Source organism: Lutjanus erythropterus, chromosome 4 (assembly GCF_056507025.1).
Source record: "Lutjanus erythropterus isolate fLutEry1 chromosome 4, fLutEry1.hap2, whole genome shotgun sequence".
NCBI lineage: Eukaryota > Metazoa > Chordata > Actinopteri > Lutjaniformes > Lutjanidae > Lutjanus > Lutjanus erythropterus.
Window position 1 is genome coordinate 873,408 of NC_139320.1, and position 18,093 is coordinate 891,500.

Genomic DNA, 18,093 nt, shown 5'->3' on the forward strand with positions numbered 1-18,093 from the left:
CAATCCTTGTTTTTCTGGATCATAACAAACATGCAGACATAAACACTACAGCTGCCCCAGCAGTCATGCTGACTCATCCAATAAAGACAATCTGACAGCTGTGATCGCAGCCGTGCTCACTTCGCAGGTCTATTTAGATTTATTAGGCTTTATAATTATAATTCTTTTCCTCATTAGTGAGTTCATCTTTAAAGACACATGCGCGCACAGCTGTTGAGGAGAAGTGTGTGCGCCTCAGCCAAGCGCGAGACACGTGAACGCTTTTAAATTCAATATTTACATATTATTGCTGATAAAAAAATATGTTCAAATAACACTTAACTAATCCACACTCCTGTGGGAGGAAGAGAATGAATTTTTTGTGATTATGAAGACGTGTGTGTGTTTCTGCCAAGCCCGCCAGGTGCTATCTTGTGCTGAAAGACCACAGACTTTGCACTTCGGCCAGGTTTTGGCTGGTCTAAAGCGCAAGCGCGTTTTACTCCAATGCGCTGAGCACAAGATAGCAAACACGCCGGGCCACGGCTTCGTTTTGCCTTCATGCTTAGACCTCCTGCCCACAGCGGCACAGATACAGCCCAAGTGCGTTTGCTATCTTACCACACATGGCAAAAAATGGCACTTGCGCTGGCACAAAATAGCAAAATCACTTGCGCTGGCAGCGCAATGGCTCCACAATCACCAAACACCTTAATTTACATGAGTCTTTATTCTACACAGGAGTGTCGATTAGTGAAGTGTCCTTTGAACATATCCACCAGCAATAAAGTGTAAATATTTAAGTTAATAGTGCAGGTATGTGTGTGTCTTGCCCTTGGCTGAGGTGCGCACACTCATCTCCACAATCACCAAACACCTTTCATTTATGTTTAAAAGTCGTGCACGCCCGTGTGTCTTTGAAGTTAATGTCACTAATAAGTATAACAGTACTATAATTATAATTGTAAACAACTTATAACAATATTATAACCACAAGTGATAACAATTATAACATTAAAGCTGCAAGCAGCTGTGAATGGGCCCTCGCACCCCCGCGCCACTCGGGGGGCCAGCCACCGCCGCCCACCAGCTGGACCCGTCCTGGGCGGAGAGGCTCCGCGTCACAGCAACCATTGGACGTCACCCTGAAGCCACGGTCCGCCCCGAAAACGAAACGACGCTCGATACCCACTCACTCCTGTGCCGAGGCGAGGACGGGCGAAGACCTCAAGTCCACAATACACTACCTGAGCTTCAGCGAAAACCAGCTGCGCAGCCAAATCTGGTACATGTAAAAAAAAAAAACTCAAATAACCCACAAAATGTCTCCGTACCGCTCGTGTGGTGTGATTTAAGTGTCTGTAAGAGGTGACAGTAAAATGTAACCTAAAATTTTACACCATGTTTTCAGCCCAATTGTCAACTGTAACCTCTCAGACTGGAACCACGTGCAGCACAGTTGAAGCAGGTACACAAGCTGTAGCCCAAGTGGCACAGCAAATAAATGATGTTCTTCTTCTATGTCGAAGTCCTCTGACATTTTCTTTTTTAAGGAATTCAATGTTGTTTCCTGCTCCCAGTATTATGTAGATGTGATCAGGGCATGCCTATTATCACATGTTAAGTTTGATGCAGTCAACTGATGTTTATTCAGGTGCTTTTTCTCTTAGAACCAAAGAAATACATGAAGCACATCTAAAGACTGCACAGGACACTGAAACGAGTTGCTTTGGAGTGAAGCGAGCTTGCCTTTTAACTGAGCATCTTAACCATTTTCATGTCAGCACAGGCTATCCCCCAGAAATAGTGCACGATTTGTTTGAGGGGGTTGTCCCATTTGAACTAGCACTGTGTTTGAGCATTCTGATCTCCAAGAAGTATTTGAGTCTTGAGTCTCGTAACATGTATCCTCAAGTTTCCTTTCAAGTGGAGTGACAAAAAGAATCGGCCTCACCTTATACCACACACCTATTCCAGTAGGAAGACAGTAGGTGGCAACGCCCATGAGAATTGGTGCCTTATACGTTTCCTCCCATTTCTGATAGAAGACCTTATACCAGAAGGTGAGCTTGCTTGGCAAGTGATACTAGACCTGAAGGAAATCGTAGAGTTAGTTGTGGCACCTGTTCACACCCAAGAGACAATCGCCTACCTTGATGTCAAAGTGTCTGAGCACAGACAGAGACTATGTGAGCTTATCCCAGGTGAGACACTGAAACCTAAACACCACTATCTTGAGCACTATCCACACTTGATCATGTGCTTTAGGCCTCTTGTGGGTGTATGGACAATAAGATTTGAGGCAAAACATAATTTTTTTAAACAAGCTCCCCGACACACTAATAATTTCAGGAATATTGCACTCACTCTGGCAACCAAACACCAGCAATTAATCAGTTATCACTTGCACTCATCTAGTCTCAGTGCTTCAAATCTGGAAGTGACAAATGTCTCCACAGTCCCTATTGATGTTCTGAATGAGGAGGTTGTAGTGGCTCTCAGACAGAAATATCCAGACATTAGTCAAGTTAATCTAACAAAGAATGTCACGACTAGGGGGATCAACTACAGAAATGGAATTATGGTTGTATGTGATTCAACTGCTGGAATGCCTGAATTTGCAGAGATTCTACAAATGTGTATAGTGCACTGAAAAAAAAAGTCTTTTGGATTTACATAAAAATATTATGGACATCGGTTGCACATATTAAAGTTATGTTTACTGAAATTGATATATTTATGTTCTGTACATTCAATTATTATTTGTTAAACCAACATGACTTTTTTACATAAATTTAAAATATTTCTTTTATGTTAAGTATAGTAGATTATCTTCTGCTAAAGTGACTGATTTTTTTTATGTTAAATGAATGCTATTCTTTAATGTGTATGATATTTAATTATTATCTGTTGGACCAACATATTTTTTGTGCATGAAGCTAACCTAACTTCCACAGGTAAATTGGACACTATTAAGTTTGGTATACTTTAAATATTTAAATTACTTTAATAAGATGATTTGTAATTTAAGAAATTCATTTCTACACCCCCACCCCACTTAATTGGGCCAAATATGTTACCTACACTTATGAAAAATAAAAAATCACATGTGGCAATAGACCAACATATCTTCAATTATAAATTCCAGACAGTGCATAGTAAACATCCGTAATGACTAAAAATACAACTTGCTGTGTACTACCTGAGTAATCTAACATGTACAGTAAATCACATTATATTGACAATTGGAAAAATAAAGTAAACACTATTTAATTGAAAATTTCCATTGATATTTATTAGAACATTGTTTAAGCTTCAAGGAGGTATGGCAGTTTGAAAAAAAAAATGCAGTCTAGAAAATATGGTGACCACTCAGCAAGATGAGATTATCTTCTGAAAGAAAAAATCTGAAAGAAAAATCACCCCAAACCCTAAAAATAGGGGTGGTAATCTGTTTCAGTTTGATAAAAAAAATAATAGTGAAAAAAAAAAAGCCTCCCACTCACCCAAATAAATCAAAAGGTAGATGAAATAATGCATACAGCATTACCAGTAAACAAGTTAGATAGCCTTTTTTCAACAAAGACAGAACATTATTGGTGAACCACAACCCAAAGCCAAAGCTACAGTCACCACACACATTAAAACTCACCTATGTACTTGCAACACACTGACACAGAGAATTTTCACTTGAATACACACCTGTCCTTTGCTAGCACACAGCCTGACCATGACCACAGTATGTCCGATAATGTGTTTGTTAAAAAAATAATAGTGAAAAAAAAAGCCTCCAACCTGCCCAAAACAAAAGTTCAAAAACTGGAAGAGGTAGGTGACACAATGCATGTCTTAAGATATCAAGCAAACAAGTTGGATAGCCTTTTTTTTTTTTCTCAACAAAAGACTGTCCCTGGAGTCAGAAATGTGTGTACAGGTTCGTATGTATAACAGAGGGAGATTTACACACACAATTTAGCAGAACCCAAAGCCAAATCTACAGTCACCACACACTCATCTATGTACATACAACACACTTACAAAAAGAATTTCCGCTTGAATACACAACTGTCATTTGCTCTATGTTGCATAGCACATGGCCTGACAATGACCACAGGATGTTCCATAATGTGAACATTGACAATTATTGGCTTGTTTCCAATTACTAGTGTTCACAGTTAACAAAAATCACCCCAAACTAAAAATGGGGGAAAAAGTCTTTCATAGTTGCATTCAAAAAAAACAAACAAACAAACAAAAAAAAACTCCCACCCACCCAAAAGAAAAGTCCAATAACTGGAAGAGGTAGGTGACATAATACGTCTTAACATGAAATCAAGCTCGAGAGCCTGGATAACCACTTCACTGATGAAGTCGGTTCTTTAGGACTTGGACTTTTTTGGACAGTGCATTACCTTCAAGTTCCATGACCACCTTCTGCAGCACTTCAAAGGTATACTTGAGTCCAGCAGGGTAGTTTAAGTTCAAACAATATATTAAGCCAAACAAAATGGCAGCAGCTAGGGGAACAGTGTCCAAATCCTGCATCACAATCTGGGACTCGAGGACGATGCCAATGTCATTTGGTTTTTCACCTGCATCTCTGTGTTTCAAGACGTATATACCCACAGTGGTTTCCTCAATGGATTCCTGGAGAAGGGAATCATCTGCTGCCTGTACAATGCACAAAAAGAATCAAAGTGTGATTACACTACATGCCTACATACTGCATATATGTATTGAGTAATTTATTAAGATAATCAAATCAAACTTTTTATACAGAAAAGTAACACAAAGTGCCTCACAGAGTCTCAAAGTCACACACTTTGTTATTAAGATCACTACCATTTTATCTTACAACTTACCTGACTGTAAAGTAATTACAACGGGTAGATGCTTTAAAACTTATACAAAATATGAAAGATAACATCTCAACATACTAAGTAATGCTTACCACATACTCTCTCAATAGATTCTCCGGGTCCTCGTTCAGGTAAACACAGAGTGCCTTTATGACACATTCTCTTCCCAGATCCACGTCATTATCCTGAGGCAGAAAAGAACAAGCACAAGTTGTTTTGTTTGAGTTCATGTCTGTGTAAATTCTTATTTGTCCAAATAAAAGGCATCTCTACGCTACTGAAACAAGTTAACTGGACAGTTTTTTTTTTCTTGAAGACATTCAATCAAGTGTTACACCCACCCACCCCCAGAGAGTATACTTACTTCATCCATTGGTGCAATGATGCCCATTAGGCGTCTGCCAATCTGCCCTCCTCTGTTTTTAAAAAGTTTGAGCAGTTTCTCAGAGTGAACATCTAATTGCGATAGAAATCTGGACTGCAGGGGCATTGTCGTGATCCGTTTGAATTCAGCATTTATCTGAAAATGAGAATGATTTAAGACATCAACACACGATATGGCAGCAATTCTTTAAAAAAAAAAAAAAAAAAAAGAACAATCAAGTTATCATGACCAACAGTAAGTTAAAATTAAATTAGAACACGTGTACAGGAGCAGAATAATTCAAAAAAAGTTCCTTTTCCTTATATTGCTTTATTTTCTAGTTATCTTATGTCATGTTCATACTTTAAAAAAAATCATTTATACCCTCCAAATATTTTTCAGCTTAAACTTGGTGCTTAACAATTGATTTAGCTTGGGAGACAGTCTACCAGCAGTTAAGTGTACACAACTTTGTCAAATGAAGGTAAATCAACATAGGAACCATACAGATTTAATTTTAGTTTGTTTGTAGTGTGAGCGAGAGACAGAGTGAGTGAGTGACTGTAAGAGAGAGAGAGAATAAATGACATACCTCGCCTACTTCAAAAAGTGCTGGCCATCTTGCCTGGAAGTCACTTATCATTGGTGTGTCACGAACCACTTCCTGTCTCCTGTATGCAAACGTCTTCTCCATTTTCATCCTTACTGCTTCCCTGTTGTTCTTCTTCTTAACATCTGAAAGAAGCTCCATTCTCACACTCTCAAGACTCTTCTCAGATTCTCCAGTAGGATAGGGGGGGCAGTAGTTCACTTCAGACCTTCTTGGTTTTTTAATGCCAAAAGCAGGGCTTGATTTGCCCTCTGGTTTGTGCTTGAGAGAGTTTATTGTCACCTCAGGACAGCCAAGCTTTCTCAGGTGTGTGCGATAGATTGCCAATTTGTTCTTCAAGCTGCATTTCCACCCAGCATATCCAGAGAGGGAGCCTTTCTCAGTCAGGCAAGGATGCTTTGAGATTAGGGCCTCTCCAACTGTATTAAAGTCTTTGTCAGAAACATAAAGTTTGTACCGAACAATTTCTTGGACTAGGCCCTCAAGAATGTTCGACTTCAGTTTAGGGTCCGGAATAAACACTGTACCCTTTTCCCTGTAAGCTGCATTGCCCTGCTGAAGTTTCAACTCGGCATCATAACTTAACTGAGGAACACAAAAGATGCTCGGCCAAGATGACCGAGAGCTGGACTCTGACTCCGGTGAAGAGAGTATGTCAGTGTCGACACATCCACTGGACAGGGATGAGGAATCATTAAGGGAGTGATGGGCAGCTGAGGTGGGAAGGATATCAGGACACTGAGGAGTTGAGGAATCTGTCATGGCAATCACTCTAATTGTCCCTCTATCCTGTACTTCATCCATAGAAGTGAGGTTCATGAAGTCATTTCCAAATAGTGTATCCATAAACTGAAGTCTGAAGTTAAAGTTAAGTCCACATTGTCTTTGTACCTCACTAACAAGTTCATCAACAGATCCAGGGAGTCCATTTTGGAAAGCCATCCTTTGGCTGCTGTTTTCACCAAGGATCACTTTGAGAAGTGCCGGGGAATTCATCCTTCTACGTCTCAGTCTGTAAAAGGAATAAAAGTGACAAAAAGGAAAAAAAGATTAATGCTTATTGTTTTATACTAATCACAGTATTTTACTTATGTCAACACACTAATTGATGCAACATGATAATAGGTTTCTCATTTTCAGTTTACTCAGACATAGTATGACCACTTGGCCAGAGAATTGATTCTATTCCCACTTTCGTTTTGTAATTTGCCCAACTACTATTTGATAAAATCCATCTGAACTAGCTTAAAGTTCATCTTGAAAAGTAGACAGAGGTGCATACAAATGAGAAGCCAAGGATGTCACCCACAAGAATCAGTATGACATGCAATACAGTATGACCTATAATGGATATACAAAGAGATTTCAGAGAAACTCCCATGGACAACAAAGCACAAAAAATAGTGTCTGAATGTGAAGAGAGAATAGATTTGATGATACACAGACAGGGAGAGTGACAGACTCCAAAGACAAATGTCTTGTGACAAAAAACAAAACAAAAAAAACAAAACATACAACTCAGCATTCACATTACCATATCACCAAATGTATGTGTGTAAAAAAAAAAAAAAGAAATTCTTTAGACTGAAAATGTATCTTATTGTAATTAATTGTTCAGTCCTACTATTAATCAACATTTTGGTGGTTAACCAACCTTTCATGATGATCTGCCTTTTTAAGGTCACCATATGACTTGATCCAACTGTGTAAGAGGCCAGTGGATAGGGGTCAGTGAGTTCACTGAGGGCCACAAGTTTAACTTCTCTGGATGGTGACAAGCTTAGCTCAAAGGCTCTGTAGTGTTCAGTGTACCACCCACACTGCACTTTCACAATGAGGAACAACATCTCATTTATTACACACATCTGAATAATTTCAGCGAACTCTGGTAATCCACCTACTGATCCGTGGGCAACTATCATGCCATTGCTGTAGACTATGCCATTGTTTGATGCATTCTTAGCAAGATGCACTTCAGATGTGCTAGGGCATTTTAGCTTTATAGCCTCAGCTACTTCCTCCTTCAGGACATCAACTGGAACTGTGGAGACAGTAGATACATCTAGGCAAGATTTACCATAAGATGGCGAGTTTATGTGAAATGCAATCATCATTTGATGTTTTGAAGCCAAAGTCAGTGGTACATTCTTAAAGCAACTTGTGTGTTTCACAATGTTCTTAAAGAAACTATGTTTGGCTTCAAATCGCATTGTCCAAACTGTGACTAGAGGGCCAAAACACTTTATCATCTGCGGGTAGTGTTCTAGATAGTGGTGTTTGGGTAGAAGTTTGACACCAGGGAACAGGTCTTGGTACCTCTGTCTGTGCTCAACAATTTTGCTTTCAAGGTATGAGATGGATTCATCTGTATGCACAGGAGCAACACCTAACTGCACAATATCTTTTAAATCCATCAACACAAGCCATGCTGGCTCATTTTCTGGGACAAGGGGACCTATCACAAATGGGAGCAGCCTCAGTAGGCTCCAGTTTTCATGAGCGTTGCCACCGATAGTTTTCCGACCCAAGAAACTCTGTGGTACAATGTGTGGCTTGTTTGTTTTGTCAGACCATTTATAGGGGAAAGCCAGTATAGCTTTATTTAGTTCATCTAATGTAAATAACTTCTTTGATATCATTAATGCCAAGCAGTGGGCCAGCTCAACAGGCACAATGCCCTCAAATATATCGTGAGCAACATCAGGCGGAAAACCGGAGACAACATGAAAATGAGAAAGCGTTTTGGTAAAAATGCACTCTCTCTTAACTCCAAAGCAGTGTGTATCCTTCTCACAGGATGATTTTACATGATCTGCATGGCCCTCTCTAGTTCTAAGGCTGAAAGTACCAGAAGCAACACAGTGATTCCTGAAATCACAACTCTTTGCTGTGCAAAAGCGACAGACGTAATCACCAGAAAAATTTTCTATGAACCCTGCAATACCATGCGCACCCAGGTTGTCAGCCACAATACTCAGTACTGTACCTTTAAGAGATTTACCTAATAAAGGAACATACACGCCATGGTCCTCAAGAATTTTAAGATCTTGAAGAAGTGGTTCCAAGACTGTTTTATAACCATATGCTTTTATATCACCACTTTTGCAAAGCACTGCAAGATAAATAGACGATAAAGATGAGTGGGAGCCTGGTGGCAGGTTACCTAGTATCCAGTAAACACCACAAAGTTTGTGTTTTTTCCGAGAGGTGCCGAGGGGATTGCAGGTCTCAAAATCATCCACATAAAGACGCAGTGATATCCGTAACTCCTCTGCATTTAGGAAGCTGTTTTCCTTAAAATGCAAACCATCTTCAGGGGACCTGAATTCAAGAGATTGGTCAAGTTCAATGTCCTGCTGCCCTCTATGATTTTCAATTATCTTATCAAGAATGGCCTTATTATTTAAAATTTGCTGCAAAGATTTCAACAGTGGGACATACTGAAAGGTGTGTTTCTTTTTATGATCAAGTTTGTAACTAACTGGTTCCACAACACAGAATTTTTCCTTATAAAATTGTTTATGTTGATATGAAGTACTAAGAGGGCCACCTTTTTCAATTGCTTTTGGAACAGGGTTAGATGAGCATAGTGCTGTGGTGATTTCTGTAACTACAGAGTCATCAACTTGTAGGTTGTGATGCTTAAGGATATCTGTCACAACACCTCTAGATAGTGTGACTGATGCTGTGTTTATCAAGTAGTAAAGTTCTTGCAAAAAATCATCAATTGCCGTGCCTGGCACATGAACTAAATATTCCAACTTTAGTAAGGCTGCTGCAAGCTGCTGTTCAATTGCACTTGGAAGTGCTTTTTGTTGATCTTGTGAAGAATCAGAAACTTCCTCTAACACACACTCCTCGTCCTGGCTATCAGCAAACGAATCATCTGATGGTGGAGATGCTATTGTTGTTGTTTTTACAATACCTGGTAGAAAATCAGCTAATATGTGAGGTGTGTGTCGTCGACTCTTATGAGACTTAAAAGTTCCATAAATACTTGTTTGAAAACTACAGCCAACAAACATGCAACATACATTTTCATTTCTCTTCAGATGTGTGTTGATATGAACAAGAAACTCCCTTTCATTAGCTAAATTTTTGCACGCACATAAGTGACAGCTGAAAATAGACAACTCTTTTAGAGTCTGACCATCTTGTGTGGAATGCACTCTACTTTGATGGATGATTAAAGCATTCCACGTCTTAAATGTACAGGGACAATTAGAATACGTACATGGATAATTTATGGTGCATCCAAAATGTGGGTGTTTGAGTTTATAATGGTGAAGTAAGTCAGACCTACTTTGCACTGCGACTGAACACCCTTTACACTGCCACATTCACTAGAGAAAGAGAGACAAACAAATGGAAGTTCAACTCACCCACACACATCCAACAGAAATAGAGCAAATTTTTATCATAATTTAAAATGCATAATCTTTCCAGTTTATTAGGGCCCCACTCTAATCCTAAACCAATGTAGTCTAATCCAGAAATCAATAAATCTTGCCATCATAAAAGTTATATAGTTTAGTAATTGTTGGAAAACTTACAAAAAATTACAATCACAGCCATTTTAGAAGGTGTAGTTTGTGGTGCCGTTAAACTGTTTTGTGTAATCCTGAGAGACTAATTATTAGAAACACATCTCCAAAATAGTTAACAAAAAATGAGCATTAAAACCTTAAAGACAGGACTTACAGCAATTATAATTACTCACAATAATTTTGAAAATAATATAATTAATATTATCATTATCATCATCATCATGCTGAGAAATTCTTGTTTAAACACATCCAGTAAATCAACAAAAGCAATTGAATAGTAATACTCACCACCACTACAGAGCCTTTGACACAGCACCCAGAGACACCTTACATCAAATATTGGCCGTAGCTGGAGGATATCTACAGAAAGAAAAAATGTTAAACTCATCTGAAGGCAGGACATATCAATTATAAAAGAGCTAGGTTGATAATGAACTAAATGCAGTGTTTCCCACAGGTTTTCTCGGACCGTCCGGCGCGACCTGTCCATGCAGTGTTTGTGTGTCTAAGTCCGTGTGTGTGCGACAGCACACGAGAGAGAGTGCAGCAGAGGAAAGAGACTGTGGCGGAGTTAGTTAACGGGAAAACACTGAAAGCCACTGTTGTACCGAAAAGACGTCCTGGCAGTCCGTAGTCAATTATTATGCTCCCTTTCTGCCTTACCTATGGCGTTACTGCAGCCATGTTTCACCAAGGCCAATGTCAGAGTTATGTTACCCATCCCCCACACTCGTTTAATATCTCCGGCGGGTGTCGATTTGAAAAGTGAAAAGACGGCGCATGTTCGATGAATTTTCCCATACAAACTAGTTGCCATGCACACATTAACCTTACCAGCATAAAAAATAAATGTAAAGATATTCAAGGATGGCAGGCATGACCGCCACCATTAGCAACCAGTTGAATGGCGAACGTTAGCATGAAGACTGACTTGGATTTACTCGACATTACCGGCAAGTAGAGAGCTAAACCTAAACACTCTGCCTCTAACACTGGTTCATATTTGACACGTTTTTATTACCTTTATTGTGTCCCGAGCAGCCGAAATCCACAGAAAATATCAAGGCGAGGGAGAAAATGGCGGCGATTGCAGGTCTTCAGCAACCGTTTTCTGTCCAGGAGCACGCCCCTAGGAGGCAGGGTTTTCAACTTCCGGCTGATAAAACATAACTTCTTCCTTTCTTCTTCAAATGATGGAGACATGTAGGTTTTAAATTCCCCAATATTGAAATGCTTTTCAAAGATTTAATCATGTTTTGGAGAGAAATATAAATCAATTATGTAGCATATACAAAATGCATACTTGTAAATTGAACAACCCTCCTTCTTCCATTTTTTCAGTGTGGGAGATGAGTTGAGCTTCATAGTTCGTTTATATTTTGCTTGGTATCAGGATCATTTCAGGGCCTTTCAGTTGACTTTGTCACCAGATAGAAAGGTTGCCCTTGTTCAGTTTGAGGAGCCAAGAGATTGCTACCCACTTGTGGCCTACACAGTTGGATCCAGACGTATGGTGACCCTGAAGAGACACATTGCCATCAAAGGTATGATTTTCATATGCTACAGTGCTGTGAAAATTCTTCTGTTACGGAGAGTTTGTGGTAAGGGTAGAAGAGAGTGGAGGGTAGACTCTTCACTAGTCACCTTTCCTGGCTTCCACTCTTTGCTTAACTCCTCACCCATCCTCCAAGTCTCCTCTAGCCTTCTCACTACTAACCTCCTTGCTCTCACCCTCTACCTTGCTCTCTGAGCCTCTGCTCTGCTAACCTCTCTTACCCTCCTCCTAGCTGTCCTAGCCTCCTCTCTACTGACCACCTCTTTTGCCATTCTCCTCACTCTTCTAGCCTCTTCTCTTTCCAAACCATTCTATTACCCACCTCGGTCTAGTATTCTCCTCCCTACAAGCCACCTCTCTCATAACCTCTTCTTTTAACCTTCTCTTCTTTCTCCTACTCCATCCTCTCTCTACCAGCTGTTCTCCCTTTACTAACATTCTGTCTTCATTAACTCATCAGTTATAGGCTAATACTGTCTCCTGTCCATGTATTCTGCTTGGGTGGTCAAGTATTTAAATAACCAGACTAATACCTGTCCACTCTGTTTGTTTGTGTCTCCACCTTAGATTAGCAAAGCAGGATGGCAGGACGAGTTACTTTCAGAGTCCTTTTTGGAGGTGAAGACGATGCAAGAAAACTCACCATTGAATCTGGAATACCAAACACTGTGGAGGAATTTGCTCTTCAAATAAAGACTTTCTTCCAAGTGACTGAGCCATTCAGACTTCAGTACAGAGACAGAGAAATGGATGAACAGTTCATGAACCTCTCGTCAACTTCAGAACTTGAAGATAAAGCTACTGTGAAAGTTGTGTACATACCTTCTGAGACAACCAGCTCTAATCCACTCACAAGAGATGCCAGCCCCACAATCCGAAGTACTCTTTCCGATGCCAGCACCACAATCCCACGTACTCCTTCCAGTGTCAGCTCCTCATCATATGAAGCAAATGATTCAGACTCCTACAGCAGCAATGATACCATCATCTTGTCATCGCCTGAGACCCGGTCCTGTTCTTGGCCCAAACTCTTTGTTGTTCCTCGCTTCTCATACTGTGCCGAGATGATGCTCCACACTGGAAATAATGAGTTCAATGCACACGGAACTTTGCTGTCTCCTACCCCAAAAACACGTTCTGATATTCTTGAGGGCCTAGCTGAACAAATTATGAAGTATACAGCATATCCAAAGGATGAGCAGTTAGAAGAAGTGGCCAAGGCTCTGATACAGTCCCACCCATGTCTACTGGAGAAAGGCCCTCGCAATGCCTACTGTGGTTGGAAGCACTACTTGAAAATAAAGATGATTAACTTCAGATCAAAGCTCAGGTATGTGTTTTATTTAATGGGCTCTATTTTGTTCCCATCCTAAGCACAAAGTCTTTTGCTTTAACACATTTGTGCCAGCGCAAAGTGGTGCAAGATATTAAATATCAGTCCAACAGATTCATAGACTTGCATTTAATGTAAAAATAAAATTATTCTTCTTCTCAGCTGAGCTGGACATCCTAAGGTTGTAGTCAACTCTCCGCAGAATAAACGGAAAGGCCAGGAGAAGCCAGCGGCCAACATCAAGAAGCCCAGGAAGGCAGAAGTTAATTTCTGTCCAAACATGCCCAGAGGTGAAACAAGAGGAGAGTATGGAGGCGGAAAGGGTGGCTCTACTGACAGAGGTAAAAAAGAAGAAAAAGGATTAGGCTGAGATCAAGAAGATGATGCAGCATACCTTCTCGATCAGGAGGCAGGAGGTTCTCCAGGAGCCAGCGATTCCAGAGTTCCAAAACAGATGGCCAGCACTCTTTGATGTCAGTGAGGTAAGTGTGAATCTGAAGTGTAGTAACTTGGTCTATCAATGACCTTTATGAACTGTTAAAATCTGTATCCTGTCTGTGTTGTCTTTTACAGATCAACTTGGAGTTTATGCGACTGACAACTGTACCTCTGACCGTCTGTACCGGACCGTCAGACCGACGACCTGATCAAGGTTTTTAATGCCAAAGGTGGAGCTGCAGGAAGAAAGATCACCGCCATAATGGCCCAGATGGATAATGTACGTTTTTTTTTGTCTAATATGATAAGCATATGGTTTGTGCGACTCAGCTGTATGGGAAAACTCATATGTTAAATGTTTCAAATGTTTTTCTGGCCCTTTCAAAATTACTGTTTACTAAATGAGCTTAGACCTGTGTGAGCTTTACCTGAGTGGGGTAAAACAAGGTGATGGGGTGGTCAAGTAGGGAAATGTCAGTGACTTGGTTAGCCTCAGCACCTTTGTGTTAGTGTGTCTCTGACACTGACAAGCATGGAATCATATAATGTATTTTTTTCAGAATGAAGACATCAACGTGAGGCGTGATTGTGTGCTGAGCTGTCTGAGCATCCACCTCAATGAAGACCTGGGCACACTGGTTAAAGAATACATAGTAAGTATGTCAGCTTACTGTCCTTTGTGCCAGATGTAATTGATTTCCATCCAGATGTGCCTGATAACATGTGGCGTTCATGAGAATGGGATGGACATGAGGACACATTGACCTTGACCACCAATAGTTCATCATTGAGTCCAATGGGTTGTTTGTTTAGAATGAGAAATTCCCATAAGGCAAATGGTGGTAGTGCTGTCACTTTGTAGGAAGTAAATCCACTTGGTCCAGAGGAGCCTGAGGATAAAGTGGGCCGGGTCCTGGCACCTAAACGCCCCCACTATGCCAGGGACGACGATTCTCGCCCAAACAACAAGGTGAGGACACAGACACTTCATAGTTCTTATGAACCAGCAGTTTTTACTTCATTGACATGTGTTTTGGAAGTGTTTATTAAGAAATGCCTTTCAGATAATGTCAGGTCATTTTGATTCTTGGTTCTGATCAACTGGATTCTACTGTGTTTGTTTGTGGGGGGGTATCACTAGGATGCATGTTGTGGACTGTCTGCTTACGAACTCCTCGCCTCGAGAACATCATACAGAAGGAAGCCTTCTTGTCTTCTTTGAAGAGTACGTGGACATGTTAATTGGAACTCTAACCAATACAAGACTGATCAGCTGTTCTCCATTTCACTCTCTCTCTCCCTCTCACACTTTGTGTGTCTCCACCTACTCTCCTCTCGGTCTCTCTTTTTCTCTCCCTCCTGCTGTTTCACTGTTGTCCCCTCCTATCCTCTCCCGTTCTCCTTCTGTCTTTTTCTTTCTCTCATACTCACTTGTTATCTCCCACCAGTGTAACTTTATACATACATTGAGCATGGGATTTTAAAAGGGTGTCAAATTTGGTCTTAATGGGTTATTCTAATTTTTTTTTCTACAATGTAGTTTACAAAGGTAATGTCATTTCTGTCTTGCTCCATTAGCATACCTTGTAGTATATTTAGGATTGCTGTCCATGGAGAGAAACAGTGGGATAATTATTGTTTTTCTCTGTCAAAAGACAGCTGAGGATCTGAGGCAGTCAGTAAAGCCAAAGTCGGATGTCAAGAGGTAAGTCATAAAGCAGTGTAATTGGAAGCATGAATTGTTTTTGCTGTTGGGGCTGAATCTATTGACTAGAAGGGGGGATTTCCAACAGGTGTGGGGTAAAGGGAGAGAGAAGGTTAGGATAGGGAAAGGTTGGTCCTTTCTCTTCCTTATCGTCCTCCCTCCAACCCTCCTCTTACTCCTACAGTCCTCTCTTAGGCCAATGCAAGACAGCTTACTTTTTTACGGGCACTGAAAAGTTTAATCATTTCAACTTTTCAATGCTGCCCAGCACCTCCCCTGTTGATTACATCACAAGGTCAAGTTTTGTCACTAGGTAGCAAAAAACTGGGCAAAACACAATGTGAGTCAGCTTTAGACTTAACAGGCTTGATGCACACACTCCACTACTTCCTGAGTGGAAGACTGCATCTTTATTTCCTGTACCATACTATTGTTTTAAGTGATTTGTCAGGTGCATGCTGGGTGTGCCCAGGCTCAACTCAAACATGTGAGAACAAGACTACTACTTTAAAGGATAATTGTCAGATTTTTAATTGTTGTCACCTTAGCAGAAAAGTGCACAATATTCAGGAGTACTACTGCACACCTGATTAATCACTTAAACTTATAGTATATACAGGAAATAAAGATCTTCCTGTCAGGAAGTAGTGGAGCTTGTGCATCAAGTCTATTATCCCAGTGAGGAGGGTAAGAAGGAGAGAGAGAGAGGATGGCATGAGTGAGAAGATTTGGAGAGGGTTGGATAGGACAGGAGTAAACCTTACCCCTACAAGACCTTAGGAGAGAGGAGGTGAGTAGAGATGGTGGAGGGTAAAAGAGAGGGAGAGGGGGTTGGAGAGGTTTGCCTCCTTTCCTTCAATCCATTTTCCCTGCATCAATGAACAGTTTTTTATTTGGCTCTTACAGCTACTGGCTACGTATTTACATCACTGATCTCTGAACAAAATCAGTGGGGGGTTCCTGGTTCTGTATTTTTATATATCTATGTATTTTTAGTTGGTGTTTTGTTAACTGCATTTTTTATGGCAGGTCAAAGGCTTCATTGGGAAAAGAGCAGTCTCTGCAGTCTCCCCGGAAATCCCTCCGTCTTAAAGAAGCACAGAACCTTACCCTCAGTGGAGGATCAAACCATAAACATGTGAGAACAAGACTACTACTTTAAAGGATAGAAAAGTGCACAATTTGAGAGTAGGCTGTGTATAATCTCATGTTAACAAGAACACAAAATGCATCCTTATGACTTTTTCTTTTTTTCCAGGCTTTTAGGAGGTGATCAAAGGTCTTAAGGTCATTGTTACCTTGAACTTGCATCCATTTCATTCTCATGAATGCATATATACAGTGCCTTATATATCTTCAAATTAACACTCAGTTGGCCTAAGGATGAGCTGCTTAGATTTTGGTGGTCAAGGTTAGGGTCACACAGCCCATCGTTCTGTTCTCTTTATATTCCAGGACATTGAATCCAGAGAGGCTGAGGCAGACATTGCAGAGAAGACCATGGGCATCTACACAGTCCGAGCTGAGGGTCATGGTCCTGATAGTCCAGGTAATGGATGCTTTGCTGATGTCGGTGTTGTACTGGAAGGCGTGGAAGTTCTCCATAACCTGCAGAGTGTCAGCCATGCATGCGTGATGCTTTATGGACTGATCTACGCACTCAACTTGAGCTATCCAAAAAGCCTGAAGCGTACATTCGAGGTGTACCAGAAAATCCTGATGGACCTGAACTCAACCAAGCTATCACTGAAAGTACAGGCACTGAAACTCAAATTGCTCTAGTGATTTGGCTGGCAATAATGCACTTACACATCACCTGATTTTTCTTCTTTTTTTCCCAGTTAGACAGGATCTTGTGTTTAAATGATCACTTAGTTCTTGAAGGGTGCTTCAGGGAAATACCTGTTTGATAAATGTGTATCTGTACGTTTTGTTTTTTTTTTCTTTTGGTGTCCAAGCATTTAATAGGGGAGTGATGTAATGTGATGTATGAGTGTGGCTGTGTAGGTGGGTTCATAGATGGGTAGTTTCTAAAGTGTGTTAGCTGGCAGTGTTGTAGTGGCTCAGCTCAAACCAGATTTTTCTTGAATTGTTTCCAGATTCAATGGGAGCTAGTTAAGTGTTAAAAAGGTATTTGTTCTAAAAAGGTGCTTCAGTTCCTGCCAAAGCCTGTTGTCACTCAAGTAATTTTTTTTTTCTAATATTGAAGGGAAACTATGGCCAAAATGCAACCTAGGGTCTTGTTGTGAATGTACACAAGTCAGACTTATGACGGAAACGTCACTTTAAGATATAGCGTAATTTCTTTTCAAACAGCACTTTGAAACTAAGTTACGCTATATCTTAAAAGTGACCCTAGGTTGCATTTTGGCCATAGTTTCCCTTTAACAAAACCATCAGATAAACAAAACCGAACAGACCGAAAGACCACAAGTGGAGAGTATGTATGGGGTGGATAGGTAGTTTTATTAAGTTATTGCACTGGCAGTTTTGCACTTTGCTCTGTTGAGCTGAATTATTTCTGACATTTTAGACAGATTTATTGGACTTCTTTGTGTTGTTGCCTCATGTCATGCTTTATATGCAAATGTAGTTTTTTACAATTGAAAATTCTACAAGCCTTTTCTTTTTGTTTTTACAGTTAAGTCACTCCCATGTGGTACCAGCAAGGACTATAAAGGTTAACAGTGGTTATCCCAGCTC

General features: G+C 40.4%; 1 protein-coding gene and 1 pseudogene across 2 annotated transcripts; one reads left to right on the top strand and one right to left on the bottom strand.

Moving 5' to 3' along the window:
• Positions 1–4,338: 4,338 nt before the first annotated feature.
• Positions 4,339–6,574, bottom strand: LOC146327334 (uncharacterized). Its single transcript, XM_084716250.1, has 4 exons — positions 5,795–6,574; positions 5,203–5,358; positions 4,931–5,023; positions 4,339–4,650 (listed from the first exon to the last, which is right to left on the bottom strand). Exons 1-4 carry the CDS (start codon positions 6,572–6,574, stop codon positions 4,339–4,341), a joined length of 1,341 nt encoding a protein of 446 aa, XP_084572376.1.
• A 6,836-nt stretch (positions 6,575–13,410) lies between these two features.
• On the top strand, positions 13,411–17,652 carry LOC146327335 (uncharacterized; annotated as a pseudogene). The gene is made up of 7 exons (XR_014769931.1): positions 13,411–13,729; positions 13,821–13,965; positions 14,246–14,338; positions 14,548–14,655; positions 14,827–14,905; positions 16,341–16,528; positions 16,846–17,652. The product of XR_014769931.1 is annotated as an uncharacterized LOC146327335 (transcript).
• The last annotated feature ends 441 nt before the right edge of the window (positions 17,653–18,093 follow it).

Coding starts and splice junctions, on each gene's coding strand:
- LOC146327334 (XM_084716250.1), bottom strand. CDS start 6,574: ATGACAGATTCCTCAACTCCTCAGTGTCCTGATATCCTTCCCACCTCA. Junction 5,359..5,794: donor CACTTTTTGAAGTAGGCGAG/GTATGTCATTTA, acceptor TCTCATTTTCAG/ATAAATGCTGAATTCAAACG. Junction 5,024..5,202: donor TCATTGCACCAATGGATGAA/GTAAGTATACTC, acceptor TTTCTGCCTCAG/GATAATGACGTGGATCTGGG.